This window comes from Heptranchias perlo, chromosome 2, assembly GCF_035084215.1.
Source record: "Heptranchias perlo isolate sHepPer1 chromosome 2, sHepPer1.hap1, whole genome shotgun sequence".
Lineage (NCBI taxonomy): Eukaryota > Metazoa > Chordata > Chondrichthyes > Hexanchiformes > Hexanchidae > Heptranchias > Heptranchias perlo.
The window spans coordinates 64,900,186-64,919,935 of NC_090326.1; the positions used below are offsets into that span (position 1 = coordinate 64,900,186).

The 19,750-nt window shown below is 43.2% G+C and overlaps 1 protein-coding gene across 1 annotated transcript in view; it reads right to left on the reverse strand.

The window, feature by feature from the left end:
• dnah5 (dynein, axonemal, heavy chain 5) overlaps nucleotides 1-19,750 on the reverse strand; it is a 227,265-nt gene that overhangs the window by 203,033 nt on the left and 4,482 nt on the right. The window contains exons 2-7 of the mRNA XM_067995817.1: nucleotides 17,628-17,712; nucleotides 13,251-13,414; nucleotides 11,189-11,407; nucleotides 6,596-6,733; nucleotides 4,132-4,308; nucleotides 464-577 (exon numbers count right to left, since the gene is read on the reverse strand). Of these exons, the coding sequence (XP_067851918.1) occupies nucleotides 464-577; nucleotides 4,132-4,308; nucleotides 6,596-6,733; nucleotides 11,189-11,407; nucleotides 13,251-13,414; nucleotides 17,628-17,712 (897 nt within the window). The remainder of the gene's footprint in view (nucleotides 1-463; nucleotides 578-4,131; nucleotides 4,309-6,595; nucleotides 6,734-11,188; nucleotides 11,408-13,250; nucleotides 13,415-17,627; nucleotides 17,713-19,750) is intronic.

Below are 19,750 nucleotides of genomic sequence, written 5' to 3' on the forward strand. Positions count from 1 at the left end.
CACATAACAAAGTGTAAATTCAAACCACTACAAAGGAGTAAAGGAGTGGGATAAATATAGATGCAAAGATGTTATTGTAACAAAGGGACTCTCATGGCAAATGAGGAATTTGACTACCAATGACTCTGAGCCCTATGACTGTCTGTCACTCAAACAAGCATGTTAGTTATAGAAAATCTGGTTAGTTCTCAGCTAGACTACAAGGTAAATCATCAAAGATAACTAAGAATTTCTTCTCAGCAAAGAGAAATACGGACATTTTTCCTCCAGCTCCCCTTGAACTGTAATCTGATACACAATGAAAATGTATTAACAATAAAGAGATCTGTGATCCAGACAGCTCATGCTCTTGGATAAAAGAGGAAACATGTGGACTGCAAGTAAAGGAAAACTGTGGAGCAACATAAAAAAAATTATAATACTATCCATTTATTATAAGCAGTAGGAGATTGTAATTACTTACAGGGTCACTGTTGTACAACGGATCACAGAATTTCTCTAGTGTGTACAGGTACTTCACGTTATCTTTAGCCTCATTAGCTGCATCAGTGATTCGAGTGTCCAGCTCTCGCCACGTCTAGAATTACAATACACAATACAGAATTATTTTGACTAAGTAAGAAAGCCAGATAAAGGTGATTTGTACTATAGTAAATTCTTCCCTACTATTTTCAAAAAGATAACCTCCCGAGTAAGCCTCAAATAGCCTGACACTACTCCAAAAAAAATGTCGTTACTATGGCAAATTGCACACCAGCATCCTGCAAAGAACTTTCGAATTTTGTGAAAATCAAAAATTTTGCGGAAAAAATATTTTTTTTTCCATCTTACTAAAGCATAACCCTAACAAAGTTGACCTTTTAAAGTAAAGACAAAAGTAAGACTAAAGAGCTTGGTATTTATCTGTCACAAAACTAAGGGATTATTTTAGTGTTGCTGAAAATAGATTTATGACTTTCGAACAAATGATAGCACAGTGTATTAGTGCATCAATGTGCTGTGCGGCAAAATGTTGGGTGCTCCTCTGCAAGTCATTAAATGTGGAGCACGCACTCTCTGCCTATCTGTTTTGTTAAAGCATCGAACAGAGTCCAAGCTATTTCCCCAAGAGAGGAGAAAAAACATAGAAAAATCAACCCCCACTGCTTTCATCTACCTCCTAATAGTGGCTTTAGAAGTGGTATTGGAAGCCTAAAAAAGAGAAAGGAAAAAAAAACATGGAAGTAGGTGCATAATATAGGAAAATGCTCCCATTCCCTATAACTGCTGTAATTAATGAACATTGATAGTTTTTTTTTAAATGATATATACTATTACTAACAGATCTTCCGTGGCATTGCTCATGAGCAATGTGGGATTTGGAGGACTATGGTGACATTTATCTGTTACCCTGGATTTTCCCTTTAAGGCCACTACTCTAGTACTCCCTGTGGAAGTCTATGAGGTTGCAGGAGCTTGTAAATTTCTGCAGTGAGTTAGGGGTCAATAAATTCCTTGTAAATTACAGGCTCCATGTCAGAAGAACCCAGGATAAAAAGACTGGTTTTCTTACTCTTTTTTAAGATTGTTAAAGAAGCAAAACAAAGTCTAACTTCTGGAGTGTGACAGATGCTAAATGTACAATATTCTTATATATAGTAGCAGGGGTCCCACAGAATTGCTCACGATGAGTCAGAGGATATATTATTTTGTAACAGTTGGGGTGTTATGCCATTAAAGGTACAATGTATTATTAGGACCACTAACTGATGGTACAGATTAACTGAAATTCTGTTTTTATTACATAATATTGTGGGACATCTACCAGCGCTTTTGGGGTTGAATTTTGTGACCATCCATTATTCTGCGAAACAGTAAATGAGATATATTATAACATATATATGAAGTAAAAGAGGACTCACCAGAGAATAGGGTGAAATTAACTAAATACAATAAGGTACAAATGCAGGCAATTTATAAATTCCTGCATTTGTACCTTATGGAATTCATGAATTAAGATGGAATTCATGAATTAAAAGGTGGCCTTACCAGAGAATCAGGTAAAATTAAGTGGGGTATAGAACTTGGCAATTAATAAATCAATTAAATAAACAGGGGAACTTCAAATATTAAAAGTAGCCTTACCAGAAATAGGTGAAATGAATTAAATAAGATGTGGTATGAAATTCTGAAATAAATAAAATAATTAAACACATGGGCTTCTGAAACTAAAAGCAGCCAGGGTGAACCTATAAGAAGGAGTAAAAACAAAAATGGGCAAGAAAAGCAGCTTGGCACAGATTCAGGTAAAATGAATTCAATAAGTGGGACACAAAGTCAGCAATTAAATAAACATGAAACTCATAGAATTACATAGAACGTACAGCACAAAAACAGGCCATTCGGCCCAACAGATCCATGCTGGTGTTTATGCTCCACATGAGCCTCCTCCCACACTTCTTCATCTAACCCCATCAGCATATCCTTCAATTCCTTTCTCCTTTCTCCCTCATGTGTTTATCTAGCTTCCCCTTAAATGCATCTATGCTAGTTGCCTCAACTACTCCTTGTGGTAGCGAATTCCACATTCTAACCACTCTCCAGGTAAAGAAGCTTCTCCTGAATTCACTATTGGATTTATTAGTGGCTATCTTATATTTATGGCCCCTATTTCTGGTCTCCCCCGCAAGTGGAAACATCTTCTCTACGTCTACCCTATCAAATCTTAAAGACCTCTATCAAGTCACCCCTCAGTCTTCTCTTTTCTAGAGAAAAGAGCCCCAGCCTGTTCAATCTTTCCTGATGGGTGTAACCTCTCTGGTATCATCCTATTAAATCTTTTTTGCACCTTCTCCAGTGCCTCTGTATCCTTTTTATAATATGGAGAGCAGAACTGTACACAGTACTCCAAGTGTGGTCTAACCAAGGTTCTATACAAGTTTAACATAACTTCTCTGTTTTTCAATTCTATCCTTCAAGAAATGAACCCGTCCTCTGTTTGCTTTTTTTTTTAAATGGCCTGATTAACCTGTGTCACTACTTTTAGTGATTTTGTATCTGTACCCCAGATCGCTCTGCTCCTCTATCCTGTTTATAGACTCTTATTATCCAAGCAGTATGTGGCCTCCTTATTTTTCCTACCAAAATATACCACCTCACACTTATCTACATTGAAATTAATTTGCCAATTACACTCCCATTCTACAAGTTTATTAATATCTTCCTGTATTTTGTCGCAGTCCTCCTCCGTATTAACTATACCCCCCAATTAGGTGTCGTCCGCAAATTTTGAAATTGTATTTCCGATTCCCGAGTTCAAATTGTTTATGTAAATGGTGAACAACAGTGGTCCCAGTACCGATCCTTGTGGAACGCCATTTTCCACCTTTTGCCAGTCTGAGTAACTACCATTAACCCCTACTCTCTGTTTTCTGTTTTGTATCCAGCTTGCTATCCATTCTGCTATTTGTCCCCTGACTCCACATGCTCTGAGTCTACAATGCGGTACATTATCGAAGGCCTTTAGAAAATCCAAATATATTACATCTACTACATTACCCTCGTCTACCTTTTCTGTTACTTCCTCAACTCGACTAAATAAATTAAATAAAGATGCAGGCTTCATGAATTCAAAGCAGCATTACACGGAATCGAGATTGGGAAAAATAAATTAAACAAAGTGGGACACAGTTGGCAACTAATAAATTAATTAAATAAAGATGGAGCTTGGCAAAATGAATTAAATAAAGACACAAATTTCATGAATTCAGAATGATATTACACAGAATCGAAAAAAACGGCACAAAACAAATTATAGAAAGTCACTAATGGCACACGTAAGATGAACATAACTTCATTTGACTGGCGTGGCAGCTGCAACAGAATGCGCACTTTCAAAAGCACTTAGACAGTTTTGTGCTATGGATTAAGTTGTGTCAATTTACCCTTAGTAGCAAAAGGTAAACTGACACTACTCTGAACTCAATTCACTTAGGAACCTCACTGTTAAGAGAGAGGACATGTTCATTACACTAGCCTACACTGAATTCACATAGGTACCAGAGGTTTAAAAGATAGAATTTTAACCCACTGTATCACCCATTTCCTAATTTTTCGTGAAGTTCAAGCAATGAGAAAAATGAGGGGAAACACCTTAAGAAGTTTAGATTTTGCTGTTGTAAGAACTCCAAGTACTGCCTTCACATCCTGTCCCTTTAGTTGATCTAGCAGATAATTGAACCTTGACATTCGTTTCTTCCAGTGATCCAATTCTGCACGTGGACCTAGATCATCAGCTTCCTTACGCAATTGGTCACTTTCAGCAAGAACCTAGAATTGCAGGGTAATGTTGAATGGGAAAGTACAAATTCAGTATTATATTGACAATGCTCATACAGTGACACCAATTTCACCAATACTCTGCTCACTGTGCTACCATTATTGAAGTCTTCTGTTATTCAGTCCCAATACTATCATGTTTTGAGGTAGTCTTGTCCAGTTTTCTGCCGGGCACAACATAAATGGTCGATTTAACAAAAAAGATCAAACTTTCGAATCGATTCCAGCAGTGGATTCCAAATGATTTGCTACCTTTTTGTTGGTGTTGAGCTTCAATAGACTTTTGCACCATATTATATCTGCTATAAATAAGAGCGCCTTGGATGAGGTACAGTAGAGGCACCTGGCACAATACAACTATATCACAGCAAGGAGTGAATGCTTTCAGGAGAGAAGGTGGGAGGAGAGAAACATTTGAAAAAAAGCAATAGGATAAATGCAGAATTCCAAATTCTTATTTAAAAGTTTTTTTAAATCCTTGCTGAAAATGCTAATTTTTTCAATATTGTTTTACTGCCAAAGCCAGTAAAAATATCTGTCTAATTATTTTGGTCGGAAATCCCATTAGCGCAGTGTAGCTGGCATGCTGTACTATAGAGCAGCTTAATCCTACAAGTCCCTGTGTAGTCAACACTTGGGGCTCAATTTTAAAATTAAATTGCGGGTGCGTTGGGGGCTGCGAAAATGGCAAAAATCCCCAGCGGGTTCGGAAGCAGGCTCCAACCCCCCGACTTCCGGGTTTCCCACAGATGCACCTGTGTGCGCGCGTGCTTCCCAAATCTGAAAGTCCCGCAGGCAATTAAAGTTCGCAGGATGATAGTTAAAGAACAAATGTACCTCACTGAGGTACCTAAAGTAATTTATTTCTGACGTAGCAGATAGTTAAAACGATTTTAAACTTACCTGGGCAGCTTTCCCACGGCTTCCGGTTCACACCTGGTGAAACCAGGCGGGAAGGGCCGGATCAGGCAAAAAGAAACTAAATAAATTAAATAAAAAACCATTGCACAAAGTTAAAAAACAAAATAAACCTACCTTTCCACCCTGCTCCGCTGTGCAATGTCTCCCTCTCCAATGTCCCTCTCAGCCCCCATGTCCCTCTCCGATCTCCCCCTCTTCCCCCCGATCTTCCCCTCGCCCCCCGATCTTCCCCTCGCCCCCCCCATCTTCCCCTCGCCCCCCCCCAATCTTCCCCTCGCCCCCCCCGATCTTCCCCTCGCCCCCCCCCGATCTTCCCCTCGCCCTCCCCCCGATCTTCCTCTCGCCCCCCCCCGATCTTCCCCTCGCCCTCCCCCCGATCTTCCTCTCGCCCCCCCCCGATCTTCCCCTCGCCCCCCCCCACCGATCTTCCCCTCGCCCCCCCCCCCCCCACCCTGATCATCCGTTCCAGCACCGGGTGACGCCTCTCTCTCCCTCTTCGCCCCGCCCTCCCCCCCCCACCCCGGCGTTGCAGCTCCTGTCGGCAGCCAGCCTGTTACTCGGGGGTTGCCGGGTGCGAAACCCAGAAAGAACTTTAATCACCATCAATTACATCGCGATCGCGTTGGAAAAGGTAAGTTTTTTTTTTATTTGGGTTTTTGCCACGCGCACCTTCACCCCCCCGCTGCCAACCTGCCTCCATTGCAAAATTGAGCCCTTGATCTCAGCTAGAGAGATGAAAAGCCAAGCCTTTATAGAGGGAAAATTGGAATTGACATTTAGCTGACATAATGTATATACATCCACAATCATACTGATGCAGGACAGATTTGGTGAGGCCCGAAGACAGGTTGATCCCTCCCGTCAAAAGTAAACCCATGCTGGGGAATCAAGTTGGGGAAGAAAACACAAGAAAAATTGAGAAAAATGCTATTTTAAAAGGTAAGCTTTTGATCTTAGTCATATCCAGTCACCTATACTCCTACATGTAAACAATTACATACTTTGGCTAAATAAGCTAAATTACCTAAATAAGCTCCAGGAGAAAATTAACCACAAAATAATGTTATCCAAAAATACCTGAGCACATAATTTTTTTTGCATGTAAAGACTGTTATGGAATATGAGACTATAACTTGTTAAATCAAGGAAAAAGTTCAAAATCTACAGAAATTTTTCTCTATTCATTGCAAGTATCTATGATAACAGTATCCATTTATCCATCCATTTAGCTTGGTATTTTGAGTGCCAAGGAGATATGCCCCAGAATACAACCACCATTGCATCTGCTCGTTTTGGATAAGATTCTTAACTTGTCAGAATTTTTCTTAAGAATAGATAGAAGATTTGTTAGCACTACCTGCTCAATTTGTTTCATCCACACTTTAATACAGGCTTCAATTTTTTCTAAGGCTTCAGTGCTATTGGCTACGGACAAATAATCTGAAGGGCCTTTGAGGAGCCTCAAATCATAGGTCTCACATTCTTTCAGGTTCACCTACAATCAAACAAAATAATCATTTTACAGTAATATATAACAAGTCATTGTAGGGCCTTTGAATTTACTCTGTGCAAAGATTAGTGTACAAACACTTAACACATTCATATTAAGGGGTACATTTTCCAATCAACAATGATCATATATGAATGCTTAATGTGTTTGTATGATATTCCTTTGTCCACTAATTTAATGGAGGCATTCACCAGCAATAATTTAATAAAAATGATGTAAATGTTTGTATGCTAATCTTCACACAGTGTAAATTCAAAGCCGTAGTCATTTGGAGTTAATAAGTTACAAATAGTTCAACTTAAAGTGAAATAAAGCATTGGCATTCTGATCTGATCTCAACCAAGTCCTTCAAATCCAAGCCTCATATAACCTGAAAGCAATGCAAGGTCAGTCTCCAGCTCATTTGTAATGTGAAGCACATATTCCGTGCCCTTAAATTTATTTCCATGCAGTCAGTGAGGAAAATGTTCAAACAGCTCTTCCTCACCCACCAAAGCCAATGTATTCATAATATCTTCTTTCCCTTAAATGAAAGATCTTTTGTAACACTTGGTGCAATCTACGACTTTTGTAGGCCTAGAATTATGCTCAAACTACTCTATACTATTAGGTGATCCTTCAAAGTTGTGTAACATGATTTTTACTTTGACTGTTGTGAATTGTCACCTTTAGGCTCAATGGAAAACCAACAATCCCCCAGAACAGAAACATTTGTAACAGGAAACATTGAAATCATAAAATGGTTATTAAAAAGGACCCATTATTTTTTCCTGTTATTTGGTCTGTAAATTATAATCGCAGTGTAATATCAAATCTTTTCTCCAGTGTCAGTGAGATAACCAATACTTCAGATCTTTTTTTAAAAATTCTGTCACAGTTTGTGCTTGAAAAGTTCTTGAATGGAACTCACTGAAAGGGGCTTTAAAATTTCAAATGTGCAGCTCAGAAACCTTAGGTATTAAAAATCTCAAAGCCTATTTATAAATGTTCAATTATAAAAATATTGGATTTGTTTCGATATTTAAAAAAAAATAAAACCATGTGCCTTGAAGACTACCGAATATACACAGACCAGATTTTTTTTTCACTTTTTGGGGAATGAATGGAGAAATCGGGTGCTAAATTGGGCCGTGTAGCGCCTGTTCTTTCAGTACTACACGGCCCAATTTATGGAGTCTTGGATGCGCACACACGTTTCCTGCGTGACATGCACCGGACACCATCTTGGTATTGGAGTTAACGCAAGCACAGATAACGAACACTGGAATCATGTAAAGAAGGGAGAAAATGGCTTTAAATCAGCATGGCACACTGTTTGAAGTGATAGACACCATTTTGGTACTTAACGTTCAACTCAACGAACAGTCTTAACCCTGACCATCTGAACGTGTCTTAGAGTGCCTGGAGAACCCCCTACCAGCGCTATTTAAAGGGACCATGCAGGATATACAGGTTAGTGGCTGATTATTGCTTCTGGCTGCCGATACATTAGTAATTGTTTTTGGAGGTCTCCTAGACTTGAATACTAGGACGCAGGAACATACCCTAACATTTAGAGCCAGGATGTGCAGGAATGAAGTTAGGAAATGCTTCTACGCGCAAAGGGTGGGAGAAGTTTGGAATGTTCTTCCGGTTGACGGCAGTTGTTTCTAGCTCAATTGTGAACGTTAAATCTGAGATTGATAGATTTCTGTGAACCAAGGGTATTAAGGGATATGGGGCTAAGGCGGGTATATGGAGATAGGTCACAGGTCCACCACGATCTCATTGAATAGTGGAACAGGCTCGAGGGGCTAAATGCCACTGCCATTTGCTGCCTCCTGATATGCGCCACCTTCTCCTGGGTGATGTGCCTGTCATGGTTGAATAGCTGGCAGTGTGTGCGTGGCCTGCGAGTTGTGGGTGGGCGGCTTAAAACAGTGATAATGTGTAAGGGTGAGAGGAAGCATCTGGTTGGAAGAGTTGAGTCCTGACGGAAAGAGTTTGTTGGTATGTGGGGGATGGGGGTGTAGTGCATGGAGCAGTGGATGTGGCTAGTGGTGCAGTTGGCAGGAGATGCCACTTGACAGTTGACCTCACTCCCTTGACCCCACAACCCCCCCCCAGTGGATATAGGAATGTCCCTCCTTCTGTCCACCTCTTGCACCAAGGACTCTAGTGCATCAGACGAGGACCTTGGTGCACGCCCTCTCGCAATCCTGGTACCAACTTAAATCGGCAGATTGGTGATGTCTGGCATGCAGATTGGTGGATGTGGGATTTAGTAGTGCGCAACCTTAATTCAATGTTTTAACATAACGCATCAGTGTGTAAATATAGGAATGGGACCTGCATCTGTGTTTTACGTGTGCGATGTCTGATCTCCGTGCAGACTCCGTGCAGACAGTAGACTGTTATTTTCAGCAAATAACAGGAACCAGCTACCTTTAAGAGATTTCTAAGAAACATCCTCCCCTTCAGAGATTAAGCTCCCCAGGTGGTAGAAAGTGTGAACTGCATTGATTCCATGTGCAAGGCATGGAATGGAACGCTAATTACAGGTGAGTCCTGGGGGCGGGCTGAAACTTGCGTCCTGCCTGCGCAGGGATCATTGGACCCGGGGTAACAGCACGTCACGCTACCTGAGCCCAAAAGCGGCCCTTATCCAATTTTTCCCCCATCATCTTAGAAGTGGATGGGCGATATTCCACATGTGCAAACTGAGTTGAGCCTCACTAAGCTTTACTTAACAATTGTTCCCAATCCAGAAATACGGGGAAGATGGAGGTCCTGACGAATTTAGCGGTAGGACCTCATTTGAATATTTTTTCTCTGTTTCCCTCCTGGCAGCCGCTGTCGGGCAGGAAGACCGAAGGTAGAGGGGAGACCAGAGAGGAGGGAGGGAGAGGTCGGGCGGGGGGCGCGGGGGAAGGGGTCGGGCGGGGGGCGCGGGGGAAAAGGTGGGGCGGGGAAGAGGTCGGGCGGGGGGCGCGGGGGAAGAAGTCGGGTGGGGGGCGCGGGGGAAGAGGTCGGGCGGGGGGCGCGGGGGAAGAGGTCGGGCGGGGGGCGCGGGGAGGGGAAGCGATCGCGGGGAGGGGAAGCGATCGCGGGGAGGGGAAGCGATCGCGGGGAGGGGAAGCGATCGCGGGGAGGGGAAGCGATCGCGGGGAGGGGAAGCGATCGCGGGGAGGGGAAGCGATCGCGGGGAGGGGAAGAGATCGCGGGGAGGGGAAGAGATCGCGGGGAGGGGAAGAGATCGCGGGGAGGGGAAGAGATCGCGGGGAGGGGAAGAGATCGCGGGGAGGGGAAGAGATCGCGGGGAGGGGAAGAGATCGCGGGGAGGGGAAGAAATCGCGGTGGGGGGAGAAATCGCGGTGGGGGGAGAAATCGCGGGGAGGGGAAGAGATCGCGGGGAGGGGAAGAGATCGCGGGGAGGGGAAGAGATCGCGGGGAGGGGAAGAGATCGCGGGGAGGGGAAGAGATCGCGGGGAGGGGAAGAGATCGCGGGGAGGGGAAGAGATCGCGGGGAGGGGAAGAGATCGCGGGGAGGGGAAGAGATCGCGGGGAGGGGAAGAGATCGCGGGGAGGGGAAGAGATCGCGGGGAGGGGAAGAAATCGCGGTGGGGGGAGAAATCGCGGGGGGGAAGAAATCGCGGGGGGGGAAGGAATCGCAGGGGGCTCGAGACCCACATGGCTGGAGGAAAGAAAAGAGATCGTGGTGGTGGTGGGGGTGGAGAAAAGAGATCACGGATCAGCCTGGAGATCACAGGTTGGCATTGGATCGCAGTGGGGAGGCGGGGTTAGCCTGGTGATCGCGGGGGTATCGGCCTGTAGATCGCGGAGAGGCAGATCGCAGCACGTTTGCTTGGGGGACCGGGGGGAAGCACTCCTGCTCCTCCAGGCCCACAAGCAGTGCTAGAAAAACACTTACCTGCTGGATCCGGCAGTTCTTGCCTTCCTTCAGCTGTCGGGTTTCCTGAGCGCTGGGAAACCCGGCCTGCAGTCGTTAAATCTAAATGGCTGCTAAAATCTGAGGCACGCAGCCTTATTAACATATTTAAATCACTGACCCGTCTCTCGAGAGCAGGTTACTCGCCCGCCCCCCCAACCTGCCCCAGTTAAACCAGAAGTAGGCGAGTTCGTGACGGGTTAGGATCGGGTTTCACATTTTTAAGAATTTAACCTCCTCTTCCCCCCTCCACCCCACCCGTTCCAGGGGGGTTAAAATTCCTCCCCAAAAACACTCTGGAATCATTCCAGTGGCAGTTATACAGCGTGACTGAGGAAACATGGAAGGATGAGCTAGATGGGAACGAATCGCCTCCATCATTTGTACTTATCTTTGTGTCTACAACATTAAATTGTTAAAACATGTAGACAAAGAAGGACCCTTTAAAGAAACACTGAAGTGATGAAACTTTTTAATATGAAAATAAAATGCATTTTGGAGCAATCGCTTACTTTTTCCATCAGGCTTTCCTGAGCACTAGCCAGAACGCTCACAAACCCATCCAACGAGCTGAGGAAGTCTTGGCGTACAGCGCTTGCCTGAGGACTACTCAGCTCTCCCCAACCATCATTCATCTTCTTCAAAGCGGGAACAAACACTTCTGACAGGAGGTGTTCTACAGCTTTCAGCAGCCCAACATCAGATGTATCAAGGACATTGAAATTTACATCCTAAGAATTTTTTAACACAAAGAATTGCTGTAGTCATTAGTATTTAAATGGAGTCTGTATTTAGAACTTTCCTTTAACATACTATACATCGTTTTCACATGCATTACTCCAGGAATCACATAATCTTATGAGACTGTCGTGTTGGAAAAAATGTTCTAAGATGGCAAATGACATCTGGAAAGAGCGTTAGGAGTACAAAGATTGTAGCCCTTGAAAACAGGGACTGTATAAATGCATATACAGACCAGAAAAAGTGATGAAATAATCTGTTTTAGTGATGTTGGTTGAGGGATTAATATTGGCCAGAGCACCAGAAGAACTCCTGTTATTCTTCAAATTGTGTCATGGTATCTTTTACATCCACCTAAGACTGCAGACAGGACCTCAGTTTAACATCTCATTCAAAAGACAGCAACTCTGCAATGTCAGCCTAAATTATGTACTCAAGTCTCTGGAGTAGGGCTTAAACCCACAACCTTCAAACTCAGAGACAAGAGTGTTACCACTGAGCCAAGGCTGACATCTAGGCTTACACGTGAAAAATACAATCTTTTTTGTGTTACTGGAAGGCTGGTCCTACCTATAGAACCAAACTCTGGAGTTTAGAAGAGTGAGAGGTGATCTCATTGAAACATCTAAGATTCTGAGGGGACTTGACAGGGTAGATGCTGAGAGATTGTTTCCCCTGGCTGGAGAGTCCAGAACTGGAGGCATAGTCACAAGATAAGGGGTCGGCCATTTAAGACTGAGATGAGGAGGAATTTCTTCATGCAGAAGGTTGTGAATCTTTAGAATTCTCTTCTCCAGAGGGCTGTGGATGCTCAGTCGTTGAGTATATTCAAGGCTGAGATGGATAGATTTTTGGACTCTAGGGGAATCAAGGGATATGGAGATCAGGTGGGAAAGTGAAGTTGAGGTCGAAGATCAGCCATGATCTTATTGAATGGCAGAACAGGCTCGAGGGGCCGTATGGCCTACTCCTGCTCCTATTTCTTATGTTCTTATGTTCAGCATAATTCACCACCTTTCAAGAGAGGAAGGGAGAAAAATAACAGGAACTAAAAAGGTAAGGAAAGGATGCAGCGAATTATTGAAGTCTAGACAGAAAATTATCATCTGAAACATTTTTCTTATGACATCTAATTAAAGACTAGGATCCCGTGGGCTTTCAATTAGATTATTCAGCTTCTTTTAGATCATGTCATATGGATTAATTTGTGTATTCTCAATTTAATTGCTATTAAAAAACATTTTGTTGGCTCCTAAAGGATACATTACTATCATGTGGCATAATATTATGAAACAAATGAGTAAAGACTCCCAGCATCAGCAGCAATACCAGAATCTCTGGAGTACAGTGAAAGGTTTGCCTTGGCCAAATCTATGGTATCTTTTGCTGTTGTATGGGTCTCTATTTGTCACAACAGCGCATTTCTGATTTCAAGAGAAGTAATGACATTCCCTGAAAACCACTGTTTTACTGCTTTCTAGCTGATGTCAACTTTGGAGGACATAAGTTGATGCCCACAATCTCCCATGCAGAGTTACCAATCATTGCTTTCTCACCATGAGGAGGCACTGAGCAAAGGTCAAACCCCTTCCCATAGTGGAACAGCTAAGAATAGCCCTCCATGGGCTGCTCTTAAGACCCTCCAAGTAGCTGGTCTGAAAGCAGTATTGATCGAGGCTTGTGAGTAGTTTGCCTGCCTCACTGGCTGTAATTAAGACATGTCACAGGGAACAGAAGTGGAATGAGAGGGAAGTACCATAAAAGGATGGAAGTGTTAACCAAAACAAAAGAAAATTGTAACATGTGCTTTGTGGAATCTATTCTATTTCTTACCTTGTGTACGTTGTCTACAGTGATTGCTTTGGAGGTACTAGCTCGCAGAAAAATGATACATACACCAGTGAGTGCTACATCTTTCCCCTCAGTTACAAATATTTTTAGTTTCTTGCTTCGTCCTGTATTAGGATTTGTCCCTGCTCCAAGAAGGCCTATGTGCACTAGAAAATAAATTAACAATTTATGACAATATTTACTGACAACAGATCACTTTTCAGTGTTTATGTTCTGCTTGGACATTAGCCCCGAGCATGGTCCACTACTAATTAGGGGGCATGGCAGAGAGGTTCCTCATCACTGATCTGAGAATCAGCATACTGGTCTCCTGGCCAGTGCAAGTGATGCCCACCTGGGGACTGGGCCTGAGTTGTAGCTTGGAGCCCCAAAGATTTCAAAATTTTTGAAATAACTTCGTCCCCGTATAAAGAAGACCAATGGGACAACTACAGAATGTTTCCAGGGGGCCTGCATCACCGCCCCCCTCCACCCCCATTCCAGTGTAGGCAGCCTACCCTAGGATTCCGTGTCTCTCCCAGATGGCAAATGCCTGAGATGCACTCCTAGTGGCAAGGACACCCACCAGCAACATTCAGGTGAAGTGACCTCCCCATGACCTCGTATACTTTGGCAGAGTCAGGAGCAAACGTCGCCAGCAGGCCACTTATGCTGGGATCAAAGGCCAGCAGTCTGGGGTCATAAATTTAAGAAAGTTAATAAGACTAAGATAGAGAAAGAAAAAGATTGTCCTTCCACATCCTAAATTGAGTTTTTTTTAAAACAAAGGCATTGAATTTTGAAAACAAATATAAAGCTTCTAATTGTCACCTAATTCTCATCTGTGTTTTTTGATAGTTAGAAAACAGAAACATTCTAATTACTGATACCTGTGAGACACAATTCCGGAGATAGAGAGAAAGAGTGGCAAAGGTTCAGACACAGGGAAAACTTGCAAGAGCCGATGAAAAACACCAAATTTAATATTTACAGAGTTCTCTTCGAAAGTTACAAGACAGTGCTGTCAAGCCCATGACTTCCCCTCACTGCTAACAATAATACCAAGGGACCTATTTTCAGAGCCAGGTGGGGGCGAGGCAGTAGCACTCTGAAAATTGCAGGGCTGAACTTACCATCCCGTTCCCATTCCTGATCCACCCATTGCCATTTTGGGGCCTTTGCAAGGGCGGCCCAGGCACCTGCCTGTTTCAGATCTACTTGTAATGTGTAAATCGGGGTCGTATGACATCATAGGACCCCAACACAATTTTGAAGTACAAATGGGCAGAGTGTGCACACCACATGCTCCTTCCATTGGTAATAGGCATAAAGCAACCTTACCAATCCTTAAAGGGACCGCTGCAAGCCGCTCACAAAAATGGAAACGGTCAATTTTTTTAAAAGAATTTTGTGGGGCCAGGAGGAACATGATATTTCACCCCTACCATAATTGTCTTTCCCTCTTTAACTTATAATTTCCACTCTGCTCTGCATAGGTGCTGTTAGATTTCCTGCCCCGCCCCTCATCCTTGGACAACAAACTGCCTGTGAGAGCTGGTGGCTCGTGAAGAAATCAGGGGTCGCTGGAGGTCGGGTAAAGAGCCGGAGGTAGGTGGGGTCCATCATGTATAGGGGGTGTGGGAGCATCAGCAAGGGGGGGGGGGGTTTGGCCGATCGCAGGGGTTCTGTCAGCCAGGTGACCCTGTTGAGCCTGGATGAAGCACTCCTGCTCCTCCGGGCCCACAAGCAGTGCAATAAAGGCTCTCACCTCATGGATCCGGTCCTTCCCACCTGCTTTCACCTGACATGAATGGGAAGCAATGGGAAACCCGAACAGGTAAGGTTAAAATCATTTTATTATTCCAATACACAAAATATTAAGTACCTCAAGTATCTCAATGAGGTACATTGCCCTTTTAAATAACAGCCCACCGGATTTAAGTGGGGACAGGACTTCCTGGTGTCTGCTCTCCACACGCAGACAGACCTGCCTGGGTTAAACCCAGAAGTAGGCGTGTTGGAGCCAGGATCCCGTTCCGCTCTGAAAACCAAGTATTTTTACTCCCCACCTGCCCCCAATCCACCCATTCTTAGGGGTTAAAATTTACCCCATGGAATCCAATTCCCAAAGCACCAGGAGAAATCCCAGAATACCACTTAATAAAAATGGAATTTGACTAATTGTGCCACTGTAAATCAGTGGTCCAGGTGTTATCCTCTACATTGTTTTTATATCATGTATATTCTGATTCACCACGAGAAACGTCATGGGAGATCCGCTAGTAATTTTTTCCGTTTCTGTTTGTTTATTTATTATGGGATGTCATAAGCTGCTGATTTCTCCTTAGTCACCAACGATGTTAGTATGTGTTTCACAGACAGGCCTATGCTTCTGTGATGTGGCTCTGGCCTTGATTGCCTTTCCTCCCTGTGAGGAAGCACTCCAATACTGTAAAGTGTTTTAAGTCACTCACCAGATGAGGGCAGCTTGAATATCAGTAGAGACTGAAATTGCAACTTGAGCCCTTCAAATAACAATTTGGTGCTCTGTCAATAATCTGTTGTGCCCGTTGTGTTCATATTAAATGTTTAATTCCAATTACAAGATGACCAGAATGCATAAAACATTTTCAATAATTTATTTTAAAAAACATAGTGAAAAGATATTGGGAGTGAAGGCAATGGAAGAGAAATTCGAGTGAGGTGTACAACAGGCTGCCGATTTGCTATCACCTGTTCTGTGCTACTGCCGAAGTCAAATTTCCCCCCATTGATCCTAATATCAAAAGTGTACGAATATACTGTATCAACTATTTGTTAAACCAACACGTTATCAAATCAAAAGAAGCATTGTCAGGATTTTCCTGGAAGTGGGTTTTAAAATGTGATAAGTCTTTGTGCTCCACTAGCCTTGGCTAACCAGATATAAGCAGGGTTTTTGTGGTAATCATGCCCAGCTGGACAAGATGTCAGAATGAGAATGGCTTGAGTGCAATTTTATCCAGGCTAGCAGCCAACTTAGTAGCTGCTTCCCTCCAATGACTCCAAGTGGAAGGAGAGTCTTGAGTAACTTTAAAAAATCTCATTATTTGTAGTTCACGATCCAGATTGTTCCATACCAGCATAGGTGATAGTTTCAGTTTGACAATGACAATCCAGCAACTTTCATGGTCAATTTTTTCTGGTGCCAATTCAATATGACAATTTACCACAGCAAGATTTGAACTCCCAAACATCTGGGTTGCTACTCCAGCACAATCACCACAACTCTATATTCAATATTACACACTGCAGCTCCACAGGACATTTAACAAGGCAGGTATTAAATATTGGGCATTTAAACAGGAGATTTAAAATTTAAATATTTTTTTAGAAGTTTGATGGGTTGTTCTAAAATGGCCTATGTAAAAACTACAGTTCTCAACAATTCTAAAAATTCCTCAACAGCAGTGACAATTTTTTAGCAAGTACTGGATAGCTCACGTTAGCTTAGTGAGTTTATCTCGTGAGTAGCTGAGTCATACAGGCCGAGATCCCAAGTTTGATTTCCGGTCTGTGTTGAGTTAGCCAATGTTGCTGCTCCTGACCACTATTAATTCACCAATGTTCACATGGATGGAAGTTGGGCAAGGGCAGAATTGGACTTGTGCTGTGGTAATGCCTCCAGTTGTTGAATAGCCTGCTGATATCACTGTCAAGGCCCACACATGAATAACGGGCACTAGAGACAAGCCATCACAGGGTAACCAGTACACATGGAACTGTACCCTAGCAAAGGGATCAATGCTTTCAAGACGGATGGGGAGAAAATTGCCAAGAAAAGGAATAAGAAATGCTAAACAGATCAAAATAATTCTAATAATAATAGTTCTTTACGTCATTCAGAAATATCAACCAATAAATAGGAAAGAAAGATTTGCTCACAAGCAAAATGCATCTTAATACCATCAAAGTAAATCTTTTTGCTTTCCAGGAAAGTCTAATTACAGACAGTTCAATTCTCAACGTAACATAAGCCTCTCTGGATCCAATATTGTGCACTGATTGTGATAGATAGCAATGCAAGCATCTATTGAATCATTACATTAGAGACTTTCAGTTAATTGATTAAGTGCTCAAATCGTATCAAGCTACCAGAGAGCTGTGCAATGATAAAGACTTCTAATTGCACATAAGAGCAGTAAGTATCAAACCTTAGTTCCTAGGCAACGGTTTATCAACAATGTCACTTGGATGGCTTTTTAAGATAATGCGTTCTATTATCAGTAATACTGAAAGAAAACGAGGACATAAAAATGCTTACTGTTGACCTTTAAATCACTATACAAAGATAGCAAGGGACAGGATTAGTTCACTTAATCTTTTATTTATTTTCTTTACCTGTCTCAGTTGGTTCCATTTCTTGATAATAAAACATAAGATGAGGAAGCCCTCCAGAGGCAAAAAATGAATCTATACGTTCAACCTGTAAAATGAAAAGAAACCAGGGAGGCCAGAAATTGTAATTTGTAAATAAAAGTATTCGATTGTATTCTGAGCTAGATATTCTTGGACATAGTTTTAACTGATGGAAAATCACATGAATTTAAAAAACCGAGGACATTGTTAAGAAGTTGAAAGCAACATTTATTCCATTCGTGAAGGAGACTGCAGTAAATTAAAAATTTCCCCTCCACTTATGGCAAGAAAGAAAGAAAGCACCTTTCACAACCTCAGGATGTCCCAAAGCGTTTTACTCTCCGCCTCTCTACCTCTCTCTCCTCTTTTAACACGCTCCTTAAAACCTACCTCATTGACCAAGCTTTTGGTCACCTGTCCTAATATCTCCTTATTTGGCTCGATATCAAATTTTGTTTGATAAAACTCCTGTGAGGCGCCTTGGGATGTTTTACTACGTTAAAGGCGCTATATAAATGCAAATTGTTGTTGCTGTTGTTGAAGTACTTTTGGAGTGTAGTCACTGTTGTAATGTAGGAAACGTGGCAGCCAATATGCGCACAGCAAGGTCCCATGAACAGCAATGTAATAAATTACCAGGTAATCTGTTTTAGGTGTTGGCTGAGCGATAAATGTTGGCCAGCACACCAGGAGAACTCCCCTGCTCTTGTTCGAATAGTGCCGTGGGATCTTTTACATCCATCTGAGGGGGCAGATGGGGCCTCAGTTTAACGTCTCTTCAGAAAGACGACACCTCTGGCAGTGCAGAGCTCCCTCAGCAGTGCACTGAAGTGCCAGCCTTGATTATGCACTCCAGTTTCTGGAATGGGTCTTGGATCCACAACCTTCTGACTCAGAGGTGAGAATGCTACCACTGAACCAAAGCTGACAGCTTTGCAGTGAACAGTGGAAGGTAAATTTTAACTTCGCTGCCTGCCGCAGCGGATCGTCCACCCTTTATAGAACCCATCCAATTTTTGTTTCTTCCCCCTGCCCCCAGCAACAAACTTCCAATAGCAGGCAGCAATACCACTGTAATCCCATCCATGATACTCAAATTAGGGTGACCACAGAAAATTAAGTTGGTTCAGTACTGGATCACAAGGGTGGGTGGAAGTCACAACCAGCCATGCTTCCAGTGGAAATCCATGCGCACAATGCCATGAGAGCCAATTTGTAGGCCTTTGTTAGGCCTTTTATCTTTCATTATGAATAAAGTGTACAATTATGTCAGCCATGCAATATATTATTCAAGTATATTTGCCGCATTGGTGATGAGCAAAAATGCAGTCAAAATCTGGCTGCAGCAAGACTGGCAAACATCAGAAATCATCGGCCGGAACTTGCACAGAGGGCCATGGCAACGATCGCTGCAGCTCCTGCGAATTAAATTAACGAATGTACTTACTGCGGGCTCTGTGGCATTGACTTGCTTGATTTTGAACTTTTAAAAAATTGTGCACGATCTACTCAGCCTCTGAGCAGCGTAAGGTGATGTGCATAGATCAGTGAGGGTTGAATTCGATAACCCCTGAAACCGGGCGCGGGTATCGCGGTCCATGATTAACCAGTACCCGGTGCTCCCGATGCAGGCGGCAACTGAGATTCGTGCTGCCTGGTCATTAATATGATTTCTACTTGCAGCCAGAGCTACCCGCGCTGTTTAGAGGCTGCAAACACAAGCAGTAGGCCTGAAATGGGGCGTGGCCAGCACTAGTTAAAGACAGCCTGCACCTCTTAAAGGGGAGGTGCACACACTCAATGAGAGCAATGCAGGGTGCAGGAAGGATTGCTGGACCGGCAAGAGAGCGCACTCCAACTTTCTCTGACGACGCACTGGAGGCCCTGGTGGAGGGAGTGGACGGAAGGAGGGCCATCCTGTACCTGCAGGGTGATAGGAGACCCTCCAGACACCAGCTGCAGAGGCAATGGGAGGCGGTGGCCGAGGAGCTGAACGCCAGGAGCACTGCACCGTGCACATGGGTGCAGTGCCGATAAAAGTTCAATGATTTGACACGAGTGGTCAAGGTGAGTGAATGCAAGTGTCAAGTGGCACATTCTACCAA